Raw genomic sequence first — 21,096 nt, 5'->3', positions numbered from 1 at the left:
ATGCTTTAAATAAATTTTACTGATAGCCTTGCACTTTTACTTAAGCAGGAGTTTTACCTGTATATACTTGAATATTTTATTAGTATTAGTATTGGTAATTTATCTTCAGTGAAGGAAATCTAAATCTTCCACTACTGACCATTTAACGTGCATCTTTTCCCCCACTTATTGAAAACAAACACACACAGTAAGATAGACTGCCTTTGAAGAAACACAGTGCACAGTCCATTGTAATTATTATTAAGGTGTTTCTCCGAGACTGCTGTCAGTGCTGGTGACCACGTGGTATGCTAGAGCTGATCAGCTGACTCTGCCGGGAGAGGAAGGGGAAAGAAGATGGAAGGGAACAGAGACGAAGCTGAAAAATGTATAAATATAGCGACAAAAGCCCTAGAAGCCGGAGACAAGGAGAAAGCGGTGAAGTTTCTCAACAAAGCAGAGAAGCTGTACCCAACTGACAAAGCCAAAGGTAACGCCGTTTGTCGTTGTTTAGCCGGACAGAGCTAGCCCAGCACAGCTCCGTATGTACTTTACATTACCAGGTGTTAGCATGTAACTGACGTTTGTTAACATACCTCACGGTTTAAGCTCACAGCATGTCACCAGTTGACTATTGCACAGTGGTTACAGATAGGTGTGTTATAAGGTAATGTTAGTCAAGCGTTGAACTTGGTTTAGAGACAGGAAATAAAGCAACATCCGAGTTAGCTCAGTGGAAGGCCTAGCGTTGTGTTGGCTAACCTAGCTTGCGCTTCGCTCTCTGTACATTCAGGTTTTTAAAAGGTGAAGTTAAGCTAATAAGTCGTTGAAGATTGCCAATAGTGAAGCACGGAGAGGCTTCATAGTATCAGCAGCTAACACAAACTAACTACACCACTTGTAACACGAAACATCAATCCACAATCAAGCAGTGTTAACGCTAGCTGTCGCTCGGTTTAGCGCCTTAAAGATTAGTTGACCTTTGAAGAGATTTAATTGTACTCTTAACTCAAAATAACAGCCTGCGTTATTAATGCTGCTGTGTAAAAGCTGTGTATTTTGTCGGGATTTCGGTGAGGACAGAGCACACAAGTGGAGCCTGGGGATGGATGTAGGGCGAGCAGTTCATGTTGTCCAGGCCACAGAGCTAAGTGCCAATCCTTTAATTGAATGATCGACCCGGAGAGAGCCTCGAAGTATGGGCTAATCCAGGACACAACTGTCTCTGGGAGGACACAGTAAACGGGTGTGTAGTAAGGATGACGGGTGTTGTGGATTGTAGCTCTAATAGGATCTTAAATATACAATATTGTGACTGACCTATAGCTCCTCAGTTGTTAAATTGTAACTTGCCAGTTGAAATGGAAAGTATTGAGATGCACAATGTTGTTCTGTGTCTGCATAATATTTGCTTGCACCCTCAGTTTTAACTGTGTGTGTGTGTGTGTGTGTGTCTGTCTGTGTAAGCACTAATGACAGTCCCCAAGCTGCCCAGAGGGAGCTAGTAGATAACTGTCTTGCCAAGGCTAGACCTTGAAAAACTAAGTGGCATGTAAGAGCACACACATGGCCACCAATCTGCAGCTCAGATAGCTCAGTTTTCAGATTTTTGAGCAAATATTCAAGGAACTCAAGTACACATGCACACTGCAGGATGTATGCTGAGATGTAAAGTGATAAGTGATGTACACTGAAAGACATATGAAAAGGTATTATGCAAAAGAGAAGACATAAACAAAAGGTGTTAAACTAGGTGCCAAGGCTGTACTGCCTGAGGAGTATAGATGTTTTACAAAAAAATGTACATTGAGTGCGTATTGAAGGGAGCAGGTGAGTTAGGGTTGCGTGTTGGGTTCACTACATTGATGCCCTGGCTAGACTAGAGTTCACAATCTTGATTGCTTGGTTTGCTGGTATGAAACAGTGGAGGGAGTTTGCAACTGCTCATAACTGTTCAGATATCTTGCTAATAGACAGACTGACAATATAACAGAAAAATAACCTTGTGAGTGACAATGCCATTAGCTTTTTATATTGAACATATCCTGCTATTGATATAATTCAGATTTTAATTGAAGAAGTAAAGGAGCAGTGAAAACAGTAGTATGAAAACAAGAATTGAACATTATATTACTTTAGTAGTTCATATTACCTTTGCAGCCATGGCTGCCTTTACACTGCTACTTAATAAAGCCAGTGACTCTCTGAATCTGCTGGTGTGGGATGCTTTCCCATTCATGCAGAAGGCTTGACAAGATTGCTGCCTAACTGACAGAGAGAGGTTTTACATGTGCACTGGAACTGTGCAAATGCAATATGTGAATAGGTCTGGCTGGGGGCGACAAGGTAGTGTGCTACATCCACTGGTGTTGCAATCCCTCATGAGGGGTTGACAGGAGAAGCAGGCACCTGCACATCGGCATTCCTCAAGGCAGTTAAGAACACAAAACACTTGCATTTCATCAGTACGATGGTTACAAACTGGCTGAGGACTGGGGGGGGGGGTGTAGGATTCAGCATGCAAAAACTGTCGAATGTATACCACTGGAATACAGAGCAGAATAATAGAAATAGTTGAAATATACAGTAAACCTTACACTGTTGACTTTTTCAAAATGTTAAGTTGCCTCAAGGTCGATGTGAAAGGAGGATTATGGTTGTGTAAGAGGAAATAGTTGTGCACTTATTTCACGAGAATAAAGTGTATAACAATGAATAATGCATTGATAAACTATTCAGCTCATTATGAGTTGAAGGCATTTCTGCTGCCAAACCAGAGATAATAGCCTCTGTGACATAGATATAGTGTAAATAAGATACAAGGGACAAATTTTAAGTGAATGTGAATTTAAAGTCCAAACTACCTGTCAATATGGCACAGTGGACATATTTTGTCTTTATACAATCATCAGCTCAATGATTGTGTGCACTGTGTCCTTTGTTGGGCTGTAGTTGAATAGTGCATTAGTCTAGATTATACTAGTTGTCGTCGGTGAATTGTGCAACAGTAACTTTGTTGATCATTGACAGCTTGGTAATGGTCAACCAGCCACCTCCTGGTTAGGAATTGGCAAATGGAGTTAGCTGATATTTGAAAAACTGGGTCTGTAAATAAAATGGTGTGGTTGATTTTGCAGCATTAACTTGTTAACAAATCTCAATTCATTAAGGCCCTCTGGCAATGCGCTGCTGTACAGTCACATCATGTTGGGGACCATGCATGATTTGCTGCAATGTATGTGTAGAATCCAACATGGCAGTAATGAAGTGAATATGTACATGAAATCAAATTTGTCACGTGTAAAGGAGGAAAGACGGGTGACCAAAAAGAGGTCAAGGAGGTTTACGTTTAGCCTCAGTTACTGCAGGCTGCACAGGTTGAACCGCTGAAAAATATCATCTTTTGTTCCCTATCCCTCAGTACAGTCACCTGGAACTGATGGCTGATGTTGAGTTTAGACTTTGACTGTGTGATTTCTTGGTTTGATGTACTTGCAAGTCATGTCTTCTCCCACTGTGCACTCACAACCTTCTTCACTGGGTGACTGCAGCCAGTGCTTCGTTATAGTTTTGCCAATGTTCCAAATTAGATTCTGTTGGACTCACTTGCTACCATGAGGTTGTACCTGTAATTGACAGGTGTTCAGCTCTTTCCATGGCAAGGACCCCAATGTTCGTTGTGAGTTAGTGTTTGGCAGATTTACATTGTGTGAAATCACTCATCAGATCATTTGCTCTTCAAGTCTTGTTGCTGCAATTTTAAAGCTTTTCTTGTGCATATATTTATGTGACAGGTTTCACTTTAGGAAGCTGTTAAAAAGTTGAACACATAGAAGACACTGAAGAGGATGATTTGTCATTTAATTGATCTTTTAGCGTATGACTTCTTCCCTCCTGCGTCTTCAGCTTTGTTGGATGCATTAACGAAGAATGGGAGCTCAACAGGAAATGGCGCATATCGAAGGAGACCAGCAGAAAGCTCAGAAAGCTCTGGTGCCCAGCCAGAAAGGCAAAGCCAAGAGTCTGGTGGAGGTGATGTTTCTAAAGGCTTCACCAAAGACCAGGTTGAAGGTGTGCAAAGGTGAGAATTTAAGCGTTCACTAGGTCTCCCCTTTTATTGTTGTATTTCTTTTTCCACTAGTTGGTTCTGTAACCTTCCCTCTTCAGACGACCATTTTGGTGCTTTCTTACAATTGGCCCTGTGGCAGTAGCATTGTTTCTATCACACTTAATCTGACTTTTCATCTGCGGCTGAAGCACGACACAGTAGTCTCTGCGGTGTTGTGCACACAGACATTGCTATGGGAACCTCCTCAGCTCGATCTGTTGCCCATGAGGGGAGAGTGAGAGACATGTAGCGGTGTGAACTAGATACCAGGTAACCACTACATGCTCTAATTTTAGTCAGTCACCCTTTACCCTGGTGTTTTTAGACTAAATCCTTTGAGGAAGTGTCAGTTGGTTAAAAATTGCATCATGTCTTCTAAGACAAAGTCTGTTTACTGTGTTTATCTCATCAGTCCTATTCCAGTCATGAGTCAAGATCGGTAATAACTCAGTATTATTGACTTTTAGTATATCATGATGATTTGATCATATGGTTATATTATTGTTTAATTTAGTTGTCCAATTCAATGATTCCCAGCAAGTTGTAATCAAAATCTAACAAAATGGATTATTATGTCTGATGTCTGCATAAGAGCTGAACAGTTCATTTAATTGAGCATCAATTTGTTTATTCTATATTTGATTTTTCATACATTTGCTATTTTGTGATGCATATTGATATCTGAAAAATATTGATATTCATTTTGTAATATTGATTTCAATCACTTAGCCTGGCCCTAATGCCCAGCCAGTGCCTGCTCTAATCTTGCATCCATAATTGATAAAGTATACGTGTCATTCATACATGAAAGTTTTAAAAATTTAGATTTTATTCCTGTCCACCTAACTTTTTGTATAGCCTAGTTTAGAATTATTTTTGCTAATAGCTCTTGTTTTTTCACTTGAATATGTGTCATGTTAGCTTGCCAGAGCTGACAGATGTGTGATTTGGTTTGATAACAAATTTCCAACTGCACGTGCATCTTCAAGTATTTGTGAACAGGCTACTCATCTATAGAGATCTTCTGTTTTTCCTTTGTATAATGTCAGGTGTTGGAATTAAAATCAAATTAGAAAATCACAGAGGATATAAAACGAGCTGCTGTGGTATTAAAAGTTTGGTAAGTCTGAACTATTTTTCTCTAGGGAATGCGCTTTAACACTGACCTTCAATGTCACTCACCTGTGTGACTAAGGCAAAAACCATCAACATGTCACTTTCAGTTGCAATCTAACCATCCACCCGCTATTGGTCAAAAAGTGAAAAAGAAACCAGCACTAAGGGCAAAGACATCACCTGCCTTTCAAGTATATTCCACAGTACATTGTTTTCACCTTCTGTCCCTCTCCTCCAGGATAAAGCGGTGTAAGGACTACTATGAAGTGCTGGGTGTCAGTAAAGAAGCCAATGAGGATGAGCTCAAGAAAGCCTACAGGAAACTAGCGCTCAAGTTCCATCCTGACAAAAATCATGCACCTGGAGCAACAGAGGCCTTTAAAAGTAAGTTTGCTCCTTTTTATAATTTGGTGCTTGTGTATTCTAAACATGTGATATTGAAAATATGTCAGCTTGTTTGTTGTTTTTCACTTGACATGAAGATTTGACCCCTGACTCACACCTGTTGGTTCTGGTAAAAGTGGAGAAGTTTTTACAATCGCCTGCAAATCCAGTGGGACTACACAAAACAGCATTTGTTTCAAAACTTTGTCAATAAAACATGTGACCCAAGCCGTTGAATATCTAATCATTGATATCCTGACTATTTCCTTCTCCAGAGATTGGTAATGCATATGCAGTGCTGAGCAACCCAGACAAAAGACGGCAGTATGACGTGACGGGATCGGAGGAGCTAAGCACCCCCGGTCACTCACACGGAGGAGGCTTTGACTTCCACAGGGGCTTTGAAGCTGACATCACTCCTGAGGACCTCTTCAACATGTTCTTTGGAGGCGGCTTCCCCTCCTGTAAGTGAGCACTTACGTGCATATAGATTCAGACAGACACAAAGGCCATTGCTACTGATGAGTTTACATAATTTTCCACTTATCTATTACTTATTTAAACTTACTTATGACCATACTGCCTTGTAATGTATAAATATTTTGTCTTTGAGGAATCTTATCATCTATTCTTGTGATGCCATGTTTTCAAATTAGTATCTCTGGATTTCTTTTGCACTTTTATTGGTTCAATCACAGCACTCCTACATTTGGGAGGAAAAATAATTTAATTCAATGGACTTCCTCATGTGATAGAAGAAATCCACAGATGCCAAATGCACCTGAATTTGGCTCTCTTTAGAGCTTAATTTGTGACCAACAGGATCTATTACCTCTAGACAAGTGCTCTCAGCAATATGCTAAATTTGGTTCTGGAAATTAGTATGTTTTTTAAAGTCAGACTTATAGCTCTTTTCTATGTTGGGATACTGGGTGCACTTTTGTTTACTCTAATTACACATCTGACCCGATTTTCCTCATAATGTAGAGCAGTATGTACTGTATGTATGTATGTATGTATGTTTGTTTGTATGAACATGTAATTGACATATCCCATACCTTTTGAATTTGACCTCACACTATTTCCACCTACAGCGAGTGCACACACTTTTACCAACGGCAGGACGAGTTACAGCCATCAGACAGATTATCGCCAAGAGAGAACAGAAGAAAGAGGAGATGTATGTAAATGGGTTCAGACTTTGTATCTTGAATTTTTTGAAGACACACATGAATTTAACATTATTTGCTCGTGTAATATTACAGTTTTAGTTGATACACATCAATGCTACATGTGTTAATTGCACAATTTATTGCTTGAGTTGTTGTACTGTGTTTGTCTCTAGGGAGGTTTCTCAATGTTTATCCAGCTGATGCCCATCGTGGTCCTGATTTTAGTGTCAATACTGAGCCAGATGATGGTTTCCCCTCCACCTTACAGCCTCTACTCTAGACCGTAAGTGCACACACAGCAGATCACAAAACATATACGCAGCATTCACTTCTTCACCTGTCAGATCTTTAGTACTGATTACTTCTAATTTCATGATGGGTTTACCTGTCAAAGCTGACACAGTATTTTGTCTTTTGTACAAGCAGAGCCAACTGAAAAACATCTGTAAACTATGTGTCATGCACAAGACGGTGTTGTTATCTCATCTTAATGTAGTGCTTCTTTCACATCTGTGTTCACTATATATACTGGATATATTAAACACTGTTTTCTCAGTTCTTTCCAGAAAATGTGTTCTGCAATTTACAAAACGGACATAAAGATACAATAAAATACCATCAGGATTCAACATGTGGAAGATTACTACAGTTGTCAGAGTTGTCAGAATTTCACAGCTTATACCTTCCCCATCTCTTCCAGGTCCACGGGTCAGACCGTAAAACGGCAGACAGAAAACCTGCGTGTCGACTATTACGTCACTAGAGACTTCAAGTCAGAGTATAAGGGCTCTGCACTGCAGCAGATTGAGAAAAATGTGGAGGAGGACTATGTAGCAAATGTCAGAAATAACTGCTGGAAGGAGAGACAGACAAGTGAGTGGAAAAATACACCCTCAGAACTAGCTTACTGAATTCAGTAATCGTATCTGCTGTTCACCTTTTTATCAGCACTCTCTTGTTTAATCACTCACATTGTGTTCCTGCTTGTCTCATCCAGAAACAGACCTGCTGTATGCCGCTAAGGTATACAGAGACGACCGAATGCGCAAGAAGGCCGAGCTCATGACCATGGATAACTGCCGGGAGCTGGACAGACTAAATAACCTGTTCAGAGGCGGATGAGTTGGACGCTTTTAGATTATGTAAATGTATATTAATAGATGTGTATGTTCATGTTTTTTTAAGGAAGAGTCTTTACACTAGGAGCAAAAACTTAATGAAATAATATAGCTCTATTGTTGAGGTTTTAAAATGTCCCTCTCCTCGTATCCCTCCACCAACTTCTCTTCTTCCTCACTCCAGCCTGACCCCAGGAATCGCCTTGTTACAACTTTATAAACCAATCTACACACACTGTAGAAAGCCCCAGACATTTTCTTTTGTTTACTCTGCTTTTCTTGTGTTTTTTTCCTGAAAACAAGGACAAGGACACTTGATTGTGTAAAGGCATGTGCTTCGAGTAGTGAGAGGCATTCTGCATAAGAAAATCACTCTCTTAAGATCAACCAACAGCTTTTGTCATCAAAAAGCTTGATGACATGCTTGACATGAATATAAGCTGTCCTCCAGCCAAATCCTTTTTTTTTTTTTTTTTGAAGAACACAGAAACAAAAGAAGAAGACAAAGAACACGCAATGCTTCTTTTAGCTTCCTACTCAACTCCAAGTGCGGATGAAGACCAGTGAATCATAAAGAGTTTTGCCACTAGAGAACATTTTTATGTTGTCCACTTCAGAATGTGAAGGTGGTTGGGACTTAACATGGAAGGACACTGAAACTGTCATTCATTAATGGTTGTACATTTTCATTTTGGAATGTTTGAAAATTATGCAGTTATTTAAGTAACTATAGAAGAAAAGGTTTTTCTTCAATGCTCGCCTAATCATTTAAATAAAGTAAAATTATTACCATAGACTGGATGTATTTGTTTCTCTGAGTCAGATGTTAAAGACTTGGTTCAATCAAATTACAAAAAAATAAAAAATTTTTTCACCTATGTCAAGTGGTATGAATCCATGGAAACAGTTTTGCTTTTATTTGTCCATGTTTTTAAACTTGTTCCTTAAATTTCTGTAGCCACCTAAATCAGCTAAGGATATTTCTTTGGTACAAAATCGAGCTGCAGTGATTAGCCAATCAATTAGTTGATCTACAGAATATTAACAATGAACTATTTTATGAAATTTTTATTGCAAATGGCATACTTCATTTTTTTTTTCATTTTCAAGTTTTTGCCAAAATCACTCTGCCTTTCATATTTGAAGACCAAATAAAATGAAGAAAAAGTCTGTCTGGAAAAAAAACTTTTGGGAAGATGAAACATATCTAGGTTCATTTGAAACATTACATATTATTCACTATTAAATGCTCACTGTAAACTTCTAAGTTCAAAACAGTGGTCCGTGCATATTCAAAACTGTGGTTTTGATCATCACAAAAAAATCAATTCACTGAGATTTTAGAATTTATTCACCTCAGAGGACTAAACACATATCTTGCCTGACTGTTACACTGTAACTGGTGCTGGTTGTCCTGAACAGTCCGTCTCATCTTGTAACACCACTTTGTTCCTCAAGAGGTGATAGTGAGTCACTGTTGCGCCATAAACTTATCATATAACTTACTAATAGAACTTGAGGTACAGGTGAAACTGATGATCTCTCTCCAGGGCTCCACCCTGTGATAGTCCTCAAGGTCGCTCTGAATGACTTGGCTACTGGGTGAAGACGGCAGAGCCAGTTGCATACGGCCTCCACAAGGCGGCTAACACTGGCTCAGTTTGCAGGGCCTGAGTTCAGTCCAAGAAGACAGCTGAAAGATAATCAGAGAGCAGTGTGTGTTAATATAGATCTGATATTCATTAGAGGAAACTGATATTTGAAGTGAATCACCTCTGGAGACTCTCCTTCCCAGGACAGGAGGTGTTCTCCCCCGAGCAAGTGCATTAAATCCTGATGCTGACAAGTTTGTACCACTAACCCTGGATGAAAAAGGTGAATGTTACTGAAATGCATGCCATACCTCAACCACGAGTTCTTAGGCCTAAACAAAGCAGAGAAACACGAATGGATGAGATGTTTTTAAATGTTTGTGAACCAGTTCAAGTTACATCAACTGTTAATCAAAATCAAGCAGGACCGGTACACCCTCAACATCAAGCTCTGACAAACAGCTATCAGGATGAGATTGTAAACATTATGCAGAGATAAAACGACATCGCTGCTCTGCTGGTCCAGCAAAATTTAAGCTCTGTCCTCCCATCAAGAAATATCCCTGTGTTCAATGGAGACCCTCTTCACTACAGGTCTTTCATCAGAGCTTTTGAAAATGGAGTGGAGGAGAAAACCTCTAATTGGAGTGACCGTTTGCACTTTCTTGAACAATACACCAGGGGAGAACCAAGAAACCTAGTGCATAGTTGTCAACACTTGCATTCAGAGCTTGGATACAACAAGGCCAAAATTCTTCTAGCAGAGCATTTTGGAAATGAATACAAAGTTGCAAGTGCCTATATGGAAAAGATTCCTAACTGGACACCTGGATGTTAAAGCATTACAGTCATTCTCTCTGTTTCTGCAAGGATGTTCAAATCTAACAGAGCAAATGACACAAATGAAAGAGCTGGACTTACCCTCTAACATGGCATCATCATGAAACTTCCTTACAAGTTAAGGGAAAGATGGAGGAATGTTGCTTATGATCTACTTGAAAAGAATGGTCGGAGAGCAAAGTTTGTTGATCTTGTTACCTTTATTGAAAAGTCGGAATTGCAACTGATCCACTTTTTTCTAAAGTATATTTTTTTGGGCTTTTGTGCCTTTATTGGACAGGATAGTAGAGAGAGACAGGAAATGGGGAGGCAGAGAGAGGGGGAATGACATGCAGCAAAGGCCGTCCGATGCAGGACTCGAACTGGGGCCAACTGCAGCGAGGACTGTAGCCTCTACACATGGGGCGCCTGTTTAGACCACTACGCCACACGACACCACCTGATCTACTTTTTGGCAACATTCAAGACTCACAACCCACCAAATCCAAAGCCTCCAAGACCAGCCATTTCATGCAAAGGAACAAGGAAAGCAGTTTTGCTACTGATGTCACCACGATAAAGGAAGGAGACATAACTCAGTGTACAGGAAATAAAATCAAGCCCTCCTCAATTCACTGTTGTCTGTTTTGTTCACAAAGTGGTCACTCACTGGATAACTGCTCTCAGTTTAAAATGAAACTGTATCGGGATAAGATTAATTTCATCAAGGAAAAAGAATATGTTTTGGTTGCCTGAAAGTAGGCCACACAAGCAAAGACTGTAGGAGTGTGTGTAACCAAAAACACCCAGGAATTATTCAATAAGACATTGAGCTTAACTGATATTGACACATTCGATGCATATAAAACATTTTGATTTGCTTTGACAGTATATAAATTTATGCTTGGAATATAAAATACAATCATACTTTACCTTATACTTACATTCAATTTGTAACTTACGAAAGTTTGTATTTGCCCATTTTGCATTCAGGCCAGTAGATGTTGCACTGTTCACATGAAGCATCGAGATATAAACCCTTTGTGGAACCACTTTCCTGGGAAAGAAAAACCTCAGATGCTGTGGGACTCATATCCAGTACCAGGCAGTTGATTTCTGCAAGCAAAGAAGACATAACAGCCCGGGAAATTTCACTCACCGAGTATTTCCCTTACTGATCGTGGACTGCTCACAGAGCCAGGTTTCAGTTGCAGCCATGTTGGTTTTTATATACAAAGAAATCATGGTGTATTGTCCTCCCAATCACCATATGTTGGCAGTCTTTATGTTACGCTAGGGGAAAAGGGAAACAACATAAAACCAGGTGTTATTCGTAAATCAAATTTATTGCATAACCCGGACCATAATCATTATGCATATTTTTTTTTATTTTTATTATTTTGTACAGCTTTGCATGAATTTTCACTACCAGGTGCTTCAACTAAGTACAGCACACTTAAATGATCAGTGTGAGCATAAATAGCAGAAAATGTAAGTCCACTCACTAATTCCTCTGCACCTACTGCATCAAATATCAACTACTCCTTATTTCCTTGCAAATATTACTGTATTTTCAAAACCCAATGTATATTTTGTAATACAGAGCCAGGAATACGCAATAGTTTGAGAAAATTTAAAATAATAGCATGACTTCTATCCATATCATTTGTCTCATATCTTTTATATAACGCATCATATACATGTTCAACATCAACCCAGATGAATTTAACATAAATCAATTCATAAAATAAATGTTCATTTGTTTCTGTGCCATTATTACAGAGTACGCAGGGGTAAGACAGAACATTTGTTATAATAACTCCAAATCAATTCTCAATTAATGTTCTCAAAGTGATTCCCAGACTTGTATTTTTATTCACTGACGTTGCATCATCTCCATTGGTTTATCAGCGGTCACATGACAGCGTCAAACCCGGAAACGACGACCACTGCTGCAGCTGTCTAAAATCGTACCTCCTAGGAGTCTTGGACATGAAATGAAAACAAGCTGAAGTGAAACCTGAGATGCCATCGAGACGACATCTTGAGGAATAAAATCAGCCAAAATTAAAACCGACGTGCCGGGAAACGGCCCTGACGTGAGGTGGATTATGCTCTACCACGGCTACACCTGTGTTTTTCTGTTGGCTTGGTTTTCCTGCGGATGTTTCCCACATGTGTCTGCCTACAAACAAGAGCCAGAGACTCCAGACTGGAGGATGACTCTGAAAACTATTCGTAACGGAATACACAAGATTGACACGTACCTGAACGCAGCACTGGACTTGTTTGGGGGCGATGACGGGCTGTGTCATTATAGCTGCAGTGATGGTAAACGAACTAACTTTTTACGTCCTAAAACTTTAAAACTTTTCTCAAAGTGAACAACTAGCGAACTACAGGTGCATCTAAGAACACTAACAGTGGCTGTGTTTTATTTTAGTGTCCGGACCCAAGTATCATGCATGCTGGTTTACTGACACATCTCAACTGTGCTTTTGCCTGTTCTGCCTAGTCAATATCATAGGGCTATGGATAATTAGTAAGAGACAAACTTATTATGTTGAGTGTAATATAGTATTATGTTGTAATATGTTGAGTATATGCCGCTGTTGGGAGCTATACCATACATTATACATTATACATTATCACCCCCCGAGTGGCACAGTAAGCCATTAAACGGTCTGTACTGATGTGTTTATCTCTGACAACAAGATAACTGTCGGTGGCAGAACAAGAAACATCTTCACCTTTGCTCCTGTCTCACAGGTTATAAGCCGGTGCCTCGTCCTGGGTACAAGCAACCACCACCCAACGGTTGTGGCTCCCCACTGTTTGGATTCCAGGTAGTGTGACAAAAGTTTGTGGGTTTCTTGTGTGCCTGTGCCACACAAAGTGGGTTGTCATTCCATTGCAGAGTGCATGCTTGGCTGATAGCTTTTTTTTTTTTTTTTTTGCAATTGATGTGTACACACTACACAACATATGTAGTCCACAAAATAAGAGACAATGCGGTTATAAAAATGGAGCCAAACTAACAAATCTGCCATGCTGATATTAGCTTCAGATATATCAGGTTATGTCTGTCAACTGAATGCCATTAGTGTATTTCATAGTTTGTCCACCAACCAGCGATGACAAGTTTTTCAGCCGTAGATTTCACTCAGAACATGCAATACTGTGCAAAAGCTTTAGGAACCAAAAGTAAAGTGAGGACGCTTTTTAAAGATAATGCCATGACTAGTTCTTATTTATCAGTTAACCTCATACAAAGTGCAGTAAACAGGAAAAAACTAAATCAATATTTTGTGTGACCACCACTTGCCTTCAAAACAGCACTTCTTCTCCTCAGTATCTTCAGACAGACTATAGTAGAAAATACTAAAAATAAACAAACAAATAGCTATTTTTTTTTATATTACTGCTTTTTTCATGCGTTTGAGTGATGTTGAGTTATATTCTATATATGGTATTAAACCTACTGGGACTAAAACAGTCGGTGTACTATGCCTTTTGTCATCTTTGACACATATTTTTACCAACTAACCACTGAGTCAAGTCCAAAACACACTGATTACAAACATGTTGTTTCCAGTTTGACATAGGCATCCCTTCCATGACCAAATGCTGTAACCAACATGATCGTTGCTATGACACCTGTGGCAGAGAGAAGCACGACTGCGATGAGGAGTTCCAGGACTGTCTCGAGACCATCTGCAGGAACGTGCAAAGAACTCTGGGATTGGCCCAGAGTGTCCAAGGTGAGAGGCTGAGTCACTTGCTATGACCCAATTCCATACAACATACTAATCTTAACGATAATGTTTTTGCATTGAGTATATAAGAAATTAACATTCATAACTGTTTTATTCTATCAGGAAATGATACACTTGATCTCTATGAGGTTAATCAAACTACTATCAAACTTTGCTGAGATATTTCTGCACCTGCCATACACTATTACATTTATTTTTTGCAGGTGTGAGCAGCCAGCTCTATTTTATTTGTCCAGCAGAGGGTGGGAGAGAGCAGAGGGTGGGAGAGAGCTTTATTTGAAACACTGCAATCTGTGTTACCTGGATGACCTTAACCTGTGCTATCTGGATCACAGTCAGTCTAATAAACACGAGTTTTAAATGTAGTAGTAATCTACAATAAAATCTGTATTTGATCAAAACTATATGATGTAAAGTGAGGAGGTAGCAGGTGCATGTTTTTGAACAAACTCACCTTTCCACTGTTGTGTGTTCGCTCATGTTCTTCCTCTGGTTCTTTCTTTCCATCTTGGCAGCTTGTGAGTCGGCGGTGACTCTGCTGTTTGACGCTGTTATGCACATGGGATGTAAGCCGTACCTGGACAGCCAGAGAGAGTCCTGTGTGTGTCAGTATGAAGTGAAGCGGGAACTGTGACACTGCAGCAGGAACAAGACTGTAAAACAGACTGGTTCAAAAGCACAACACTGACAGAAGGACACTGGCAGTAAACTTTTCTTTCAGACTTGTAGATTTTCTCAGGGATAGAGTGTCGATAGGTGTCGCACTTCTGTTAGACAAGTGAATGTGAAATTACCTTAGTTTTTAGAGTGGACAATTAATATCTTTCCTGTGCAGTTGATTATTTATATTTTGTCAATACTGTGTAATGTGCTAACACCTTGTTTCCATGGACTAGAAACAGGTTGTTAAGGGTTTCCACAGCTAAGCCTGTGTATTTTAGTCAGTGTACAGCAGGTCAGCTGAACATGTGCAATTAGCGTTTTGTCTACAGGCAGCAAGAATACAAAAATGACATTTTCAGTAATATATTAGTGATAAATAAATATTTTCTTAGGTGTAAATGAAGCAGTTTTTTTTCTAATAGGCAACTGCTTTTAAACTCAGCACAAGATACTAACTCTTTATTTACTTACTTTGTCTTTATTTCTTGCTATAATTGGCAAGAAATTATTATTGCAGAAAGATTTCAAGAAATTATTTATAATAACAGACCACAAAATAAAACATTATTGCCCAGTACCTTCTCCCATGCACCTAATAGGAACATCTGAGTAAAGAATGGCTTTAAAGCAATTTTCTTTCCTACATAGACTTATCACATTGAGGGGAATGCACTGGTGAGCTCAGTTTATGTAAATGTGACAACGCTGTGGAGGAAAACTCAACAAAATTTTCATCAATACCTTAAGTTGTAAAATGTTTATGATGGTTAATTTAGGAAAATAACCTAGAAAATCCCCATTACTATTGTTCCAGATTTATCGTTTCATATATCACTGAACAATATTTTGGGATTTTGAACTGTTATTTTGATAAAACAAGTTGTGAGGTGCATTTTTTCACAAGAGAAGAGCTAGAGGTGGGCACAGCTAAAAGCAGCACAGGAGCAGAGTAGGACATCTTAACAAGGCAGAGTTTGGGACATACCACACGCAAGAAAACACTGCACTTAAACATTTGTCAGGATTATGTGAGCACTATCAAATAGAGGAATCGGTGGAGTATGTTTTTTTTTTTTCACTGCAAATAAATTTTCAAATACTTTTGAGAAAAATAAATGTGTGTGTGTGTGTGTGTACTTGTAAATGCTATAACAATAGTAGTGGTCCTGCATAGTGACGACCAAAAAGGTCCATTTTTATTTTTCATAGTGCCAATTCACAACATAAGTTATCTCAAGTAACTTTTCAAATAGAAAAGGGCTGTTTGAGGGCTTTTAAAACTTTATTTAAGAGTTAGGGTTAGGATATGGCATTCATTTGTGATGGTTAGGGTAGGGTAAGGGGTGTGTGTGTGTGTGTGTGTGTGTGTGTGTGTGTGTGTGTGTGTGTGTGTGTGTGTGTTTGTGTTTGTGTGCGTTTGTGTGTGTGTTTGTGTGTGTGTGTGTGTGTGTGTGTGTGAGTGAGACATGTCTTTCTGTTATTTAGCCTACCTTCATTGCTTTAAATAGAACAAAAATAGTAGAAACACCAGCGCAGCAGCCGACAGACAAAATGCTACGTTGCTAGCCAACAGAGTAATGATGTTCAATGATGTTCAATGATGTTCGTTGATGATGTTCAATACAAGTCCTCACTTTCTTCAAATGGCATTTTGAGGGTTAGAATTAGGTCAGGTGTGTGCGTGTGTTTGGGAGGAATATTGGGAAATTGTACTCAAGTTAATTTCAGTCAGGCACTTTGCGGTCTGTGCATGCAACTGATAATTACAAATACACCCGGTTGGCAGAACTAAGAACTCCTAGCTAAGACTAATGCAGTCTAATAGTCCTGCAATTTTTAATATTCTTAAAATTGTTGATTCAGCTGTATTATCATTTTGGATGATGTAGTGCTGATGGGCTGCTTTACATTGTAAAGCCTACCTTCATTGCTATGAATGGGACACAATAGTAGAAACACAAGGGCTACAACCGGATCAGTAAACCCGTGACTTATGAGTGAGTATGAAAAGGCTGAAGTGAAACCAAAACGTACCTGCTGGGAAACGCTCTTATCTGGCTCTGATATGACATGGAAGATGGCCTTTCCTATCTTCGTTTTTCTCTTTTTGTGCTCTTGCCGATGTTTACCACACGTGGCTGCCTCCAAACAAGAGCCAGAGACTCCAGACTGGATAAGGACCCTGAAAAGAATTTGTAATGTCATACACAACAGCGAACCATCACTGGATGTGTTGGATTTGTTTGTTGGCCATAAGCGTAGTGATGGTAAATGAGCTTCTTCCTTTCTTCTTTTAAATATTTTCTTAAAGTGAATAATTGATTTGTTTATTTGCACTTCCAAACATTGCTGATATTATTCACACCTGTGCGTTTGTGTCTGTTGGGTTCGTTCTCTTCCCACATGTGTCAGCCTCTAAACAAGAGTCAGAGAGTACAGACTGGATGAAAAGTATTTTTGACAAAATACAAAAGATTGAAACATTCCTGGAGGCAGCGTGGTCCCTGTATTTTGGCTATAAGCATAGTGATGGTAAACAAGCTTCTTTGCTCTCTCAATACCTTTCTCCTCCTTTGCAAAACTTGATTTGTGGAACATAGCTGTAACTAAGAACATTGTCAGGACCCAGGTATCATGCATGCTGGCTCACTGGTACATCCAAACATCACTGACATTATTCACACCTGTGCGTTTGTGTTTTTCTGTTGGGTTTATTTTTCCCACATGTCTGCCTCCAAACAAGAGCAAGAGATGCCAGACTGGTTGAAGACTGTGAAAACTCTTCGTGACAGAACGCACAACATTCACACATTCCTGAATGGGCTGCGGAAAGTGTACAAAGTGTTAAGTGGCATAGGTAGGTGGTAAACTACCTTCTTTCTTTCTTCTAACAAAACCTTCAAAGTGAGCAACTGATCTGTGAAACACAGGTGTAACTAAGAATATTAGTAGTGGTTGTGTTTTACTTGAGTGTCATGACCCAGATTTCATGCATGCTGGTTTAATGGTACAAACATCACTGATATTATTCACACGTGTGCTTTTGTCTCTTTCTGTTGGGGTTGTTCTCTTGCGGATGTTTCCCACATATGGCTGTCTCCAAACAAGGGAAGAAGAGTCCAGACTGGAGGATGATTCTGAGAACTTTCTGTTACACCGTACACATGATTGAACCATTACAGGATGCAGCACAGATCTTTCGTGATGGCGATGACAGGGTGTGTCATTATAGGTGCAGTGACGGTAAACTATAGCTTCTTTTTTTTTTTTTTTTTTTTTAAACCTTTCTTAAAGTGAACAACTGATCTGTGAAACACGTGTAAGTTAGAACATTTATCAACATCAACAAGATAACTGTGGGTGGCAGAATAAGAAATGTCTTCACCTTTGCTCCTGTCTCACAGGTAACAACCCGGTGCCTCGTCCTGGGTACAAGCAGCCACCACCCAATGGATGTGGCTCCCCACTGTTTGGATTTCAGGTAGTGTGACAGAACTGGGGGTTTCTTGTGTGTCTGTGACACACATAGAAGGTTGTCATTCGATATTGATATCCATAGCATGCCTGGTGGACAGCATGCTTGGCTACTATCAGGTTATGTCTGTCAGCTGAATGCCATTAGTATGTTTCATAGTTTGTCCACCAACCAGCGATGACAAGTTTTTTGAGATTTCACTCAGAACATGCAATACTGTGCAAAGGTACTTAAAATGAGAATACTATCAAAAAATAATGCTTGAACAGTTTTTATTTATCTGTTAACTTCATACAAAGTGTGGTAAACAGAAACAAACCACATCACAGCTTTTCAAGGTACTTGGTGGGTGGGTTGTTCTGAGCATCTTGTTGCCTCAGTGTCTTCTGTGTCTGGCTGTATATTTGTGTCAGCCAGAGTCATGAATGCAAATTGAATTTGGGACCAAACAGACGCCTCTCTGATGGAAGGCATGATAAATAAGAATCTAAACATCTACAGTGCCTAAAGCTTTTGCACAGTACTATTCTTGAACACAATTCTTTTTAAGGGAATCGGTTCAAGAATGTTTATATTTACATTAAAATTGAATATTGGCTGATGTGAAGTAGGAAGAAGAAAAAGAAAAATCATATTGCCATATTGAGATTTGACAGATTTTTGAGACAAATCACAATGTTTTAGTGAGAATGGTGATTTTTGCATTTCATTTAAACAAAAAAACAAAACAAAAAAACCCCACAATAATTGTGGCCAAAAGAATTCATGATATTATCTATAGAAAATTTAAAAAAAAAATATTTCTGTGAGTAAAACAGTCACAGCACACTATGCCTTTTGTCATCTCTGAAACATAATTTTACCAAGTTATTTCTGACCCAAATCCAAAACACACTTATTACAAACATTCAGACTTACTGAGCTGTTATTTCCAGTTTGACATAGGCATCCCTTCCATGACCAAATGCTGTAACCAACACGATAGTTGCTATGACACCTGTGGCCAAAAGAAGCGCAACTGCGATGACGAGCTCCGTCACTGTCTCATGACCATGTGCAGGAAGGAGCTCAAACCTCTGGGATCGGAGACGACTGTCCAAGGTGAGAGGCTACAATTCCACACTACATACTGATCTTTATGGTGTTTTTGCAGTGAGTATACAAGAAATCAGCATACAGTTTTATGCTATCAGGAACACTTTGGCTGTCAAACTTTCATCAGATCTTCCTGTACCTGCTATCCATTTAACCATCCATAAATTGAATGCTAGAATTTTTTTCTGTCTGCAGCATAAAATCCTTTTCCATGGAAGATATTTCACACTGTTGTGTGTTCGCTCATGTTGTTCCTCTGGTTCTTTCTTTCCATCTTGGCAGCTTGTGAGTCGGTGGGGACTCTGCTGCATGACATGGTTAAATACTTGGGATGTAAGCCGTACCGGGACAGCCAGAGAGAGTCCTGTATGTGTCAGTATGAAGCGAAGGGGGAACTGTGACACTGCAACAGGAACGAGATGGTTCAGCAGTACAAGATACAAGATTCGCTGAAGGACACCAGCAATACATTTTACTTTCAGACTTTCAGAGTTTCGATAATGTCATACTTCTTCAAAGTGAATGTGAAACTACTTAAGTTTTTAGAGTAGACAATTAATTTGGATGCTTGGGAACGACCCAATCTGTAATGCTAAACCTGTATAACCTGAAGTATTCTAGTGGGTGTGGTACAACAATGTGCATTTTGTTTCTAGGCAACAAGAATACAATTGAACATATATGAAAAATGATTTCCAATATTATGTCAATGATAGATAAATAAGGGAGTTCTTCTGGAAATCAGCAACTGCTTTTAAACTCAGCACAACAAACTAACAGTTTCAGAAGCTTTATTTTCCCCTATAATTGGAATTGGCACTGAATTCAAGAAATATATGTTTTGTTTTTGTATATATTTTGTTTTTCCTTATGTAAGATTTGTGAAAGTGATATGGAGGGAAATGGACTGGTGAGAACACTGTGGAGAAAAATTGAACTGTCATCAAAAAATGATATTGATTATTAATTATTGATAATTCTGTGTCAATTGTCATCATGGACATTTTTGAAGAAGCTTTACCACAGAAGCTCTGTTTGCCAAACATAACATGATATATCTGGAGAAAGGTTTTTTTGGTAAAGGTTTATTTGAAGTTAATTGTATGGGAGAAATCAGGGTATCTGCAGATCTTGAAAAGTCTTAAAAACATTTAGTCTTGCATGTTGGAACATACTATTGTTCCAGACCTCTGACCTTAAATTAATTTGTTATTTTTTACCTAGTTGATCCATCCATCCATTCAACCACCCATTTTCTGGTGATTAATTGATTAGTTGATTGATAGAAAAATCATTGGCAACTATTTTGATAATCAGCAAATTCTTTCGAGCAAAAATGAAAAAATGCCAAACATTTTCTCTTTCTAACTAGTGAAGGATCTGCTACTTTTTTTTTTCTCATAAAGCCTATCACAATGAACTGAACATCTTTGGGTTTTGAACTATTTTGATAAAACAAGACATTTGTGGCATAGACTCAACAATTATTTGACAAATAATAAAAATGTAATATAAAAAAAATCAGCAGATTAAAATAATTTATCATTTATATTATCAGGAAATAATGGCAAAAATGTGAAATAAAACTTTATATAATAATTCTTTCTTAATTTGTAATTCTAGGTCTTTTTTGTTGTTGTTTTTATTATCTTTCATGCTTTGGACGGTATGACCGTGAAACATTAAATTTAATTCTATGAGGTACAAAATTTATAGAATTCCTCTTGTCTGGATTAGATGTTTCATTTTCCTTATCTTCGGCACCCATCCTAATCTCCCTTCAACTGCCTATGATCTAT

The 21,096-nt window shown here is 38.8% G+C and overlaps 3 protein-coding genes across 4 annotated transcripts; all 3 read left to right on the top strand.

Annotated features, from left to right (window-relative positions):
* The first annotated feature begins 309 nt into the window (after window positions 1–309).
* dnajb14 (DnaJ heat shock protein family (Hsp40) member B14) lies at window positions 310–8,671 on the top strand. The gene is made up of 8 exons (XM_056372588.1): window positions 310–469; window positions 3,886–4,060; window positions 5,442–5,587; window positions 5,863–6,051; window positions 6,682–6,767; window positions 6,933–7,042; window positions 7,460–7,632; window positions 7,757–8,671. Exons 1-8 carry the CDS (start codon window positions 337–339, stop codon window positions 7,879–7,881), a joined length of 1,137 nt encoding a protein of 378 aa, XP_056228563.1. The 5' UTR covers window positions 310–336; the 3' UTR covers window positions 7,882–8,671.
* Window positions 8,672–12,223: 3,552 nt separating this feature from the next.
* Window positions 12,224–15,855, top strand: LOC130163159 (group XIIA secretory phospholipase A2-like). The gene is made up of 4 exons (XM_056367069.1): window positions 12,224–12,619; window positions 13,058–13,134; window positions 13,884–14,049; window positions 14,580–15,855. The coding sequence occupies exons 1-4, from the start codon at window positions 12,400–12,402 to the stop codon at window positions 14,696–14,698; spliced, it is 582 nt and encodes a 193-aa protein (XP_056223044.1). The 5' UTR covers window positions 12,224–12,399; the 3' UTR covers window positions 14,699–15,855.
* Window positions 15,856–16,214: 359 nt separating this feature from the next.
* Window positions 16,215–20,903, top strand: LOC130166250 (group XIIA secretory phospholipase A2-like). Of its 2 annotated transcripts, XM_056371721.1 has the most exons (7): window positions 16,215–16,994; window positions 17,140–17,259; window positions 17,471–17,584; window positions 17,836–17,970; window positions 18,132–18,208; window positions 19,138–19,303; window positions 19,580–20,903. In XM_056371721.1, the coding sequence occupies exons 1-7, from the start codon at window positions 16,721–16,723 to the stop codon at window positions 19,696–19,698; spliced, it is 1,005 nt and encodes a 334-aa protein (XP_056227696.1). In that variant the 5' UTR covers window positions 16,215–16,720; the 3' UTR covers window positions 19,699–20,903. The 2 variants fall into 2 exon arrangements, with proteins under 2 accessions (XP_056227696.1, XP_056227697.1); XM_056371722.1 differs by having other exon boundaries at window positions 16,215–17,259.
* The last annotated feature ends 193 nt before the right edge of the window (window positions 20,904–21,096 follow it).

The sequence above is a fragment of the Seriola aureovittata genome, chromosome 3 (assembly GCF_021018895.1).
Source record: "Seriola aureovittata isolate HTS-2021-v1 ecotype China chromosome 3, ASM2101889v1, whole genome shotgun sequence".
Classification (NCBI taxonomy): Eukaryota; Metazoa; Chordata; class Actinopteri; order Carangiformes; family Carangidae; genus Seriola; species Seriola aureovittata.
The sequence above is the reverse complement of the archived record's forward strand: the minus strand, read 5'-3'. Positions and strand labels throughout refer to the sequence as shown.